Below are 10,849 nucleotides of genomic sequence, written 5' to 3'. Positions count from 1 at the left end.
GAGTTTGCACGTTCTCCCCGTGTCTGCGTGGGTTTCCTCCGGGTGCTCCGGTTTCCTCCCACAGTCCAAAGATGTGCAGGTCAGGTGAATTGGCCATGCTAAATTGCCCGTAGTGTTAGGTAAGGGGTAAATTTAGGGGTATGGGTGGGTTGCGTGTCGGTGTGGACTTGTTGATACCTGTCACAATATTGGATGGTAGGGTAATGATATCTCTCATGGTGATGGGTGTTGGGTAATGACATCTGTCACGGTGTTGTGCGTTGGGGAAATGATATCTGTCATGGTGATGGATGTTATGGTAATGATATCCCCCAGTGGCAGGTATTAGCATAATGATACCTGTCACAGTGATGGGTGTTGGGGTAACTATACCTGTCATGGTGTTGGATGCTGGGGTAATGATATTCCCCAGTGACAGGTGTTGGGTAATGATACCTGTCACGGTGATGGGTGTTGGGGTAAGAATATGTCATGATGATGGGTGTTGGGGTAATTGGCGGCACGGTGGCACAGTGGTTAGCATTGCTGCCTCACAGCGCCAGAGACCCGGGTTCAATTCCAGCCTCAGGCAACTTGCTGTGTGGAGTTTGCACGTTCTCCCCGTGTCTGCGTGGGTTTCCTCCGGGTGCTCCGGTTTCCTCCCACAGTCCAAAGATGTGCAGGTAGGGTGAATTGGCCATGCTAAATTGCCCGTAGTGTTAGGTAAGGGGTAAATGTAGGGGTATGGGTGGGTTGCGGGTCGGTGTGGACTTGTTGGGCCGAAAGGCCTGTTTCCACACTGTAATGTAATCTAATCTAATCTAATGATATCCCCCAGTGACAGGTGTTAGGGTAATGATATCTGTCATGGTGATGGGTGTTGGAGTAATGATATCTGTCACGGTGATGGGTGTTGGGGTAATGATATCTGTCATGGTGATGGGTGTTGGGGAAATGATACCTGTCATGGTGATGGGTGTTGGGGTAATGATATCTGTCACAGTGATGGGTGTTGGGGAAATGATACCTGTTATGGTTATGGGTGTTGGGGTAATGATAACCCCCAGTGACAGGTGTTGGGGTAATGATACCCGTCATGGTGATGGGTGCTGGGGTAATGATATCTGTCACGGTGATGGGTGTTGGTGTAATGATACCTGTCACAATGTTGGATGCTAGGGTAATGATATGTCTCACGATGATGGGTGTTGGGTTAATGATACCTGTCATGGTGATGGGTGTTGGGTAATGACATTTGTCACGGTGTTGTGCGTTGGGGTAATGCTATCTGCCATGGTGATGGGTGTTGGGGTAATGATATACCCCAGTAACAGTTGTTGGGGTAATGATACTGTCACAGTGTTGTGCGTTGGGGCAATGATACCTGTCATGGTGATGTTTGTTGGGGTAATGATACCTGTCATGGTGTTCGGTGTTGGGGTAATGATATCTATATCGGTGTTGGGTGTTGGGATAATAATACCTGTCATGGTGATGGGTATTGGAGTAATGATATCCCCCAATGACAGGTGTTGGGGTAATGATATCTGTCACGTTGATGGTTGTTGGGATAATGATATCCCCCAGTGACAGGTGTTGGGGTAATGATACCTGTCATGGTGATGGGTGTTGGGGTAATGATAACTGTCATGGTAATGGGTGTTGGGGTATTGATATCTGTCACCATGATGGATGGTGATGGGTGTTGGGGAAATGTTATCTGTCACCATGATGGGTGTTGGGGTAATGATATCTGTCATGGTGATGGATGTTGGGGTAATGATATTCCCCAGTGACAGGTATTAGCATAATGATACCTGTCATGGTGATGGGTGTTGGGGTAATGATATCTGTCATGGTGATGGGTGTTGGGGTAATGATATCCCCCAGTGACAGGTATTAGCATAATGATACCTGTCATGGTGATGGATGTTGGGGTAATGATATCCCTCAGTGACAGGTATTAGCATAATGATACCTGTCATGGTGATGGGTGTTGGGGTAATGTTATCTGACACCGTGATGGTTGTTGGGGTAATGATATCCCCCAGTGATACGTGTTGGGGTAATGATACCTGTCATGATGATGGTTGTTGGGGTAATGATATCTGTCACCGTGATGGGTGTTGGGGAAATGATATCTGTCATGGTAATGGAAGTTGGGGTAATGATATCCCCCAGTGACAGGTGTTGTGGTAATGATATCCCCCAGTGACAGGTGTTGGGGTAATGATATCCCCTAAAATAGTTGTGTGGATTGGAGTGCTCACAGCAGTATTTACTCTGCCCCCTCCCAATTGCCAGCAGATGCACAACCTAATGGGAGATCCCCAGCCCTTTGGGATCAAGGAGGTGCAAATCTGACTGAATGGCCTATCAGTCAGCCATCGATAATGGTCTTGTGGACAGTGCTGTCTCTCTGCCAGAGCCACATTAAATGAAAGTGTGGTGATGTAGATTTAATGGGAGAGGCAAAAGGGAACAGAGAAACTAATTCAGACAGAGAGAAGGTGAGACAGAGTGAAGCGCAGCAAGTAATGCCTCACAAACAATGCAAAATAAGAGAGAGGATGACAATGAAGGAAAAAGGAGAAGGATGAAGACACAGAGAGGAGCAAAATGCTGAGTGATAGGGATCAGGACAGAGACAACAAAACGTATAGAAGAGAAACACACTCAACTCGTCAACAATTCAAGTGACTGTCTGTGTGGCTTTCTGTCATGCATGAGGTCATTGTGACAGGACAGTGCGGAGGGGTTAGATAGAGAGTAAAACTCCTGTCTGTCCCTGTCCTGGGATTATTTGCTGCGGACAATGCAGAGGGCGGTTTACTCTGCATCTAACCCCATGCTGTCCCTGTCCTGCAAGTTTGATGTTGAACTACTCTTGATACCAGACCTAGAATGGTCCCTACAACGATTCATCAGATTGATTCCTGCTGTCCCAGGAATCACTGTATGAAGAGAGACTGGATAGATCTGGATAATCCTGGCCTAAATTAACCTGGGAACATGGTGATTGCCACAGAGTGAGAAATCTGAAGCAGGATGTGTTGAAACCCAGTCGCATTGTGGTTTTCTACTGCCTGGTCAGAACTGGGCGCAAGGCCGGCTTTTCTCATTGGAGGCCTCTCTGAATCCAGTCAGCCACTGGTGCAGATTATCCTATGGTCTGACAGAGCCAGCTGCTCCCGTTATCACTGGCACTGTGATGTTAATTGGAACGGAGATTGATTCCCTGTACTCAGTAAGCTGTTGTACAGAGCCTAATCAGCTATCTGGTGGCTGCTGGTTCGGAGAATCCTGCTCTATATTGAAAGCTAATTTAGGATAATTGCACATGACGGTAAAATGAGTCTGGCTTGCAGCCTCTCAGCTGATTGGCACTGGGGCTTTGAAATTCTTCAATACGCTGATTATGTGGTGGTGTTTGAAATCTCAGGGTTGAAAGCGTGTGCAGACACATGCTGAGGCCCTAGCTCGAAGCCAAAGAGCTCATAGTTCATGAAGGATATCACAGCATCTGCTTAGAGCTCCAGGAAACAGTGGCACCAGTGAGATGCCAACCTCACCTGGCACCTCACTGCACTGTCAGGCAAGAGAAACCTTTGCTACCAAGCCTTTAGGAAGGGGCTGTTTGAAGTTTCCTGTCTATTCCAACTTCACAGAGGCTTTTAGATTAGATTACATCACAATGTGGAAACAGGCCCTTCGGCCCAACAAGTCCACACCGACCCGCCGAAGCGCAACCCACCCATACCCCTACATTTACCCCTTACCTAACACTACGGGCAATTTAGCATGGCCAATTCACCTGACCTGCACATCTTTTTGGAGCCCTAAGTTGGAAGCTCACGGCACACAAAGCAATCATTTGCAGGTTTCATTTCATTTGTAGATTCAAGGGTATATCCTCACCTTTGGGTCACATTCACGAGTTCCAGTCCCATCTCAGACCTGAGAACATAATCCAGGCTGACACTCCCAGAGCAGCGCCAAGGGACCGTCACGCACAGTCGGACAGTCAGTGCTAGGGGTGTGCCACACACAATCGGAGGGTCAGCGCTGAGGGAGCGTGGTCAGAAAGTCTGTGCCAAGGGAAAGCCATGCATGGTCGGCATGTCTGCACAGTCAGAGGTGCTGTCTTTTAGTTGAGATGTGACAGTGATCCCTGTGTGCAAACGCACTTGGATGTAACAGATGCACAAGTGTCTCCTGCACCAAGAGTCAGGGGATTCCTGACCAATGCTAATCCTGCACAAGTGTTGCTAAAACAGTAAGAGACATTTTTCATTTTTTGGAACAATAAACTGAAATGGAAGTTGGACTGCTATAACAGAAATACCAGAAGCATTTTGCAACTTGAATAGCCAGCGCTTCATATTTTTAACTGTATAGAGTCATAGAATCATAGAAATGTACAGCATGGAAACAGACCCTTCGGTCCAACCCATCCATGCTGACCAGATATCCCACCCCAATTCTAAAGTATAATGTGACTTTTTTTTAAAAAGACGTGATAGCCACAATTTGAGTGGCTTCCAAGGAGCAGGAAAATCAACATTCCTGCCTGATGAAGGGCTTTTGCCTGAAACGTCGATTTTCCTGCTGCTCGGATGCTGCCTGACCTGCTGTGCTTTTCCAGCACCACTCTAATTTGTGACAAACTGTAACTCAACCAAAGGTATTAGTGCAAGAACAATAGAAACAGCCAAAGCCTACATACTGAAAGAATACTGTGGCACAGTGGCGCAGTGGTTAGCACAGCTGCCTCACAGCACCAGAGTCCCAGATTCAATTCCAGCCTCAGGTGACTGTCTGTGCGGAGTTTGCACATTCTCCCTGTGTCTGTGCGGGTTTCCTCCCACAGTCCAAAAATGTGCAGGTCAGGTGAATTGGCCGTGCTAAATTGCCCCATAGTGTTAGGTGCATTAGTCAGAGGGAAGTGGGTTACTCTTTGGAGGGTCAGTGTGGACTAGTTGGGCTGAAGAGCCTGTTTCCACACTGTAGGGAATCTAATCTAATCCATCCATCTCTCTTTCCCTGTCCTGTGTTGGGAAAAGACAGGAAAATGAGGAATGCTTAAAAGGAAGAATTCTGACCATAAGAGTCCTAGGTCTAACCAACTGACCAACAGCTTTCATTTTATAGAAAACATAGTGTCATCTGTGTGAAAAAAATCAAAAGGAACTGTGTGAGGCAACTTATCCCATCATCAGGATCTGGACTTTGGAACTTCAGAGTTTGAGTTACCTTCTCATTTCTTTGTTTTACCTTTCACCTCATAATATCTGCATCTTTTATATTTGTGTATATTTAGGATTTTTAAAGGGGTATAGTTTAAACAGCATAATAATAGAAAAGGAATCACTTCTCTACTTTGCCATTTGTTTGAGATAACTGTGTTACAGTAACCAGAATTATTTTCTGTTACTAATGAAACATTGCGGCGACTGTTTTTGTCCTGAATAGTAGTAAGGCAGGGAAATGGGTCAGCTTGTAGACTGAATTGGGATTTTACAGATTTTGTGCTGGCTTGTGGAACAGTGGGACACAGTTATCAGCGCATTTGTTTCAAGAGGCTGACCCTGTGCCATTAAACTGTCACCCCTGGTTCTGGACTCCCCAGTCACCAAGAACACACTTCCAGCGATTACTCTGTCTATTCCTGTTGGAACTTTCTAGGTTTCAATCTGATTTCTCCAAATCTTCTAAACTCTGGTGAGTATTATCCAGATCTATTCAGTCTCTCTTCATACAGTGATTCCTGGGACAGCAGGAATCAATCTGATGAATTGTTGTTGCCCTCCCTCCATAAGCAGAATATCGTTCCTCAGATAAGGAGGCCAAAACTGCAGTCTTCCAGGTGTGGTCTCACCAAGACCCTATCCAGTTTCAGCGAGACATCATTGTTCTTGTCCTCAAATCCTCTCACTATGAAGGCCAACATACCATTTACCTTCTTCACCATTCACCTGTATGCTTACTTTCAGTGAGTGGTATACAAGGACACCCAGGTCACTTAAGCACCTCTCCCTTTTCCCACATTATCATCATTCATATAATAATTTGCCTTCCCGTTTTCGCAAACTCAGAATTATTCAGATTTGCTTCATCTGCACTACATTTTCCCACTCATTCAACTTAGAAACATCAGAAATTGGGGCAGGAATTAGGCCATTTGGCCCTTCAAGCCTCCTCTGTCATTCATGGTTGATCATCCAGCTCAGTGTCCGGCTCCTACCTTATCCCCATTCTCTTTGATCCCTGTAGCCCTAAGAACCAAATCTAGCTCCTTTTGAAAACATTAAATATTTCAGTGTCAACTGCTTTCTGTGGCAGAGAATTTCACAAGCTCTGCAACATCTTCATCACAGATTACCCTGCCACCCAGCTTTGTGTCGCATGGAGGATATTAGCATGGATTATTTTTTATTCGTTCATGAGATGAGGGCATCGCTAGTTAGGCCAGCATTCATTGTCAGTCCAAAGGGCATTTAAAGTCAACCATGTTGTTTTGTGGTCGGGAGTCACAAGTAGTCCAAACCAGGTAAGGACAATAGCTTTCTTCCTTAAAAGGACATTAGTAAACCAGATGGACTTTTCCTGACAATTGGGGATGGCTTCATGGTTATCATTACACTCATACAGGCTTTTGATTTGACTCAAATTCTGCCATCGGCCGTGGTGGGATTTGAACCTTGGTTCCCAGAACATTACCTGGGTCTCAGGATTGGCAGGTCCAAACAATAATATCACTAGGCCATTGATTGAGAATGGGGGAACACATAGAAGGCAGAGTCGGAACTAATGGGTTTTCTTCAGATTGGAAAGATGTAACTAATGGAGTGCCACAAGGATCAGTCCTCCCGCCTCAATTATTTACCAGCTACATGAATGACTTAGAGGAGGGAGCAGAATGAAATGTATCCAAATTTACTGACAATACAAAATAAACAGGAGGGCAAAATAGATGAGGATGTAAAGAATCTGCAAAGGTTATCGATAAAATGAGATGGGCAAAAGCTTGACAGGATGGAACTTATTGCAGGAAAATGTAAGTTCGTGAACTTTGGCGAAACGTTAAGACTCTTGACACAGTTTTGAATGTTATTGCTTGGCTAAAGTAGAATCTCTGGCTGTGCTCCGACTGGGACTGTTATTCTAACCATACCTTTCTCACAAGGGGATATTCTGAAAGTGCTTTTTTCAATTATGATGAGGTTCATTCTCAAGTCACCTGCATCGGTGCAATAAATATAAGGTCATCAGGAAGAACCCGGACAACACAGCATCATCTCAAGCCCGGGCAGGGCTTCAAACAACTTCCGGGGCACTTCAACTGGAGGTCAAGGAAATATGCAAGATGGCTGTGGGAGAAACAGGGGTGGGGAGGTGGGGGGACATATGCAATCAGACCAGCCAATAGCAGAGGCTCATGTGTCCTATGTTGCCTGGGAGCAGGGGGCTGGACACAGTCACTTACCCACTTAGAACCACAATGAAATCCATCACATTCCAGCCATTGCGAAGGTATGATCCTTTATGGAAGACAAATCCCAGTGCAACTATTTTAATTCCAGCCTCAAAACAGAAGATTCCGATAAAATAGGGCTCAGTTTGTTCCTGAAGGAGAAATGGATGGAGAGAGAGAGAGAGAGAGAACACGGCAATGGAAAACAGTCTCAATGAGGATGGTCCTTTTTAACTATTTATATCTTCAAAGCAAAATTTCGAATGGCTCGGTTTGTTCCTGAAGGAGAAATGGATGGAGAGAGAGAGAGAGAGAAAGAGAGAACACGGCAATGGAAAACAGTCTCAATGAGGATGGTCCTTTTTAACTATTTATATCTTCAAAGCAAAATTTCGAATCAATTCTGGCATCACCAAGGAAACCAGTCAGAAGAGAATAATTCTGAGTCCAACTATCAATACCTCAGCCCCACACCTTCTCCCCCCTCCACCAGCAACCCTCACAGAATTTGAAACCCCACCCAGCCCCAACTCACATCAAATCTCAGATTCTAACTCCATCTTGTCACTCTCCCCAAGCTCCCACATTCCTGAAATTCTGACCCACATCCACCACCTCACTCATCCACTCCAGATCCTTAAACCCTCACTCCCTTCCCTGCCATTCCTCCCTACTCCAGTTTCACACCCAGTTCATTAGGACTGTCTTTTCCATCCTCTGCACTCTTCTACTGTTACTCCCTCAATCTGCCACCTCCACCCAATCATCCACACCTCCTCCCCCCCTCCACACCATCCACTTGCCCCTCATCCTACTTTCTCCCTCTCCCCTCCCAGCTCTTTTCCGTCCCTCTTCCCCTTGCTCCACAAGCAGTGGACTCACCAGACTCTTGGCCATGGGCGTCTTGTCTCCATTGGGGAGGTGCTGCTCCAGGGCCAGTACAACGCAGTTGGCAATAATCGTCGCCAAGATCATATATTCGAATGGAGTGAGAGAGTCAAGGTGAACTCGACAAGGAATTGCAAAGACGCAATGCACAAAATCAGAGACAGATCATAATTCTTACATACTTCTCCATGTCCGCTACCACCAGTCTCCCTCCAGAGGCACGTACACTTCCAATATAGCACTGCCTCCTGATACATGTACCCTTCCAATATCCTCCCTCCAGTAAAATGTGAAGGAAATTAAGCAAATGATGCAATCTATAGATCGACTAGAATGTCTTGCAAGGAAACTAGATGTTTGAAGAAATGTCTGTTTGAGCATTATATCTGCTGGACTGTGGTAAAGACATGTATCCTTGCTATATATTACTCCCTCCAGACACACATACCCTTGTAAGAGATCACTCCCTCCTGATACATGTGCCCTTGCAATATACCACACCCTCCAGTAAAATGTGAAGGAAATTAAGCAAATTGACGCAATTTAGGTAGACGAGAATATCCGAGATGTTTGAAGAAATGTCTGTTTGAACATTATATCTGCTGGACTGTAAAGTAGTGAAACCAACCAAAGGCAATTGGACAGAAACTAAGACAGCAAAGGCAAAAGATTACCACTTCTGTTTCATCAGGACCTTTGGAGGTTGTCCAACCTGGATGGGATGTAATGTGCTCTCAGTCGCTGCCTGATCATCATGGTCCGGAAGGTTGACTACATGGGACTTCAAATGATAGGAAAAGTAGCGCAAGTGGAAGAGAGGTGGACAAGTTTCTGGCTAGGTTTAAAGGGGATCAGAATGTGGATGGCATTAGAATTCAGGAAAATAACCATGAAGGGTACGGATAAACAATACCAGAATTGCTGGAGACACTCAGCGGGTCTTAGCAGCATCTGGAAAGAAAATGACTGGAAACATCCAGATCCATTCTCTTCAAAAAGTGCATAAGAAACATTGATTACAGCCATGACAGGCAACCATCACAATCCTGAAGGAGAAATCTACCAGAGTGTATGAGTCGAAACTGGGCTCAGTAGATACCGGTTTCTTTAGGCAATAGTACATATTGCAAACATATTTGAGCATCCTGATACTGTTGACATATTAATTTGTTGGATAATCACCGCAATGATTTTCAAAATCACTTCTTTTTCCAACTGCCATCTCAGTTTTCTTTTTTCGGAAATGATCTCCTTCTCTCTTCTTTCTGCCTCAATGTTAACTCGATCATTCTTCCCAGCAGCTTGCAATAAACAATGAACCCATTGCAGCTAATCACTTTTGAGGGGGGGTGTTGATTTACTTGATATCCCTTGCTTTAAGTGACCCTGAGTCAAAGAGATGGTTAACAAATTGGTGCCCTTGGCCAGCCCTGTGTATAGGAGAAAGTGAGGACTGCAGATGCTGGAGATCAGAGCTGAAAATGTGTTGCTGGAAAAGCACAGCAGGTCAGGCAGCATCCAGGGAACAGGAGAATCGACATTTCGGGCATAAGCCCTTCTTCAGGAAAGCCTGAAGAAGGGCTTATGCCCGAACCGTCGATTCTCCTGTTCCTTGGATGCTGCCTGACCTGCTGCACTTTTCCAGCAACACATTTTCAGCCCTGTGTATAGCTGATTACAAGGGCACAGTCAAATTTGAATGGAAACCATGAATAGAATATGGAATATTACAACTCAGTACAGGCCCTTTGGCCCTCAATGTTGCGCCAACCTGTGAAAACAATGTGAAGCCCATCTAACCTATACTATTCCATTATCACCCATATATTTATCCAATGACCATTTAAATGCCCTTAAAGTTGACGAATCTACTACCATTGCAGGCAAAGCATTCCATACCCTTACTACTCTCTGAGTAAAGAACCTACCTCTGACATCTGTCCTATTTCTATCGCCCCTCAATTTAAAGCTATGTCCCCTCGTGCTAGCCATCACTACCTGAGGAAAAAGGCTCTCATGTCCACCCAATCTAAACCTCTGATCATCTTGCATGCCTCTCAGCTCCTAACTTTCTTCTCTCTAACAAAAACAGCCTTAAGTCCCTCAGTCCTTTCCTCATAAAACTTTCCCTCCATACCAGGCAACATCCTAGTAAATCTCCTCTGCACCTTTTCCAAAGCTTCCACGTCCTTCACATAATGCGGAAACCAGAACTGTACGCAATATACCAAGTGCAGCCGCACCAGAGTTTTGTACAGCTGCAACATGACCTCATGGCTCTGAATCTCAACCCCTCTACCAGTAAAAGCTAACACACTGTATGCCTTCTTAACAACCTTATCAACTTGGGTGGAAACTTGCAGGGGTCTATGCACATGGACACCAAGATCTCTCTCTGGATTAGAGTGGTGCTGGAAAAGCACAGCAGTTCAGGCAGCATCCGAGGAGCAGGAAAATCGATGTTTCGGGCAAAAGCCCTTCATCAGGAATACAGGCAGAGAGCCTGAA

At 45.4% G+C, this 10,849-nt stretch overlaps 1 protein-coding gene across 1 annotated transcript in view; it reads right to left on the bottom strand.

Annotated features, from left to right (window-relative positions):
• The window catches only part of LOC122554086 (probable voltage-dependent R-type calcium channel subunit alpha-1E), a 169,915-nt gene extending 161,479 nt beyond the window's left edge, over positions 1–8,436 (bottom strand). The window contains exons 1-2 of the mRNA XM_043698538.1: positions 8,336–8,436; positions 7,466–7,605 (exon numbers count right to left, since the gene is read on the bottom strand). Of these exons, the coding sequence (XP_043554473.1) occupies positions 7,466–7,605; positions 8,336–8,428 (233 nt within the window). The 5' untranslated portion in view covers positions 8,429–8,436. The remainder of the gene's footprint in view (positions 1–7,465; positions 7,606–8,335) is intronic.
• Between the last annotated feature and the right edge of the window lie 2,413 nt (positions 8,437–10,849).

Source organism: Chiloscyllium plagiosum, chromosome 11 (assembly GCF_004010195.1).
Source record: "Chiloscyllium plagiosum isolate BGI_BamShark_2017 chromosome 11, ASM401019v2, whole genome shotgun sequence".
Classification (NCBI taxonomy): Eukaryota; Metazoa; Chordata; class Chondrichthyes; order Orectolobiformes; family Hemiscylliidae; genus Chiloscyllium; species Chiloscyllium plagiosum.
The sequence above is the reverse complement of the archived record's forward strand: the minus strand, read 5'-3'. Positions and strand labels throughout refer to the sequence as shown.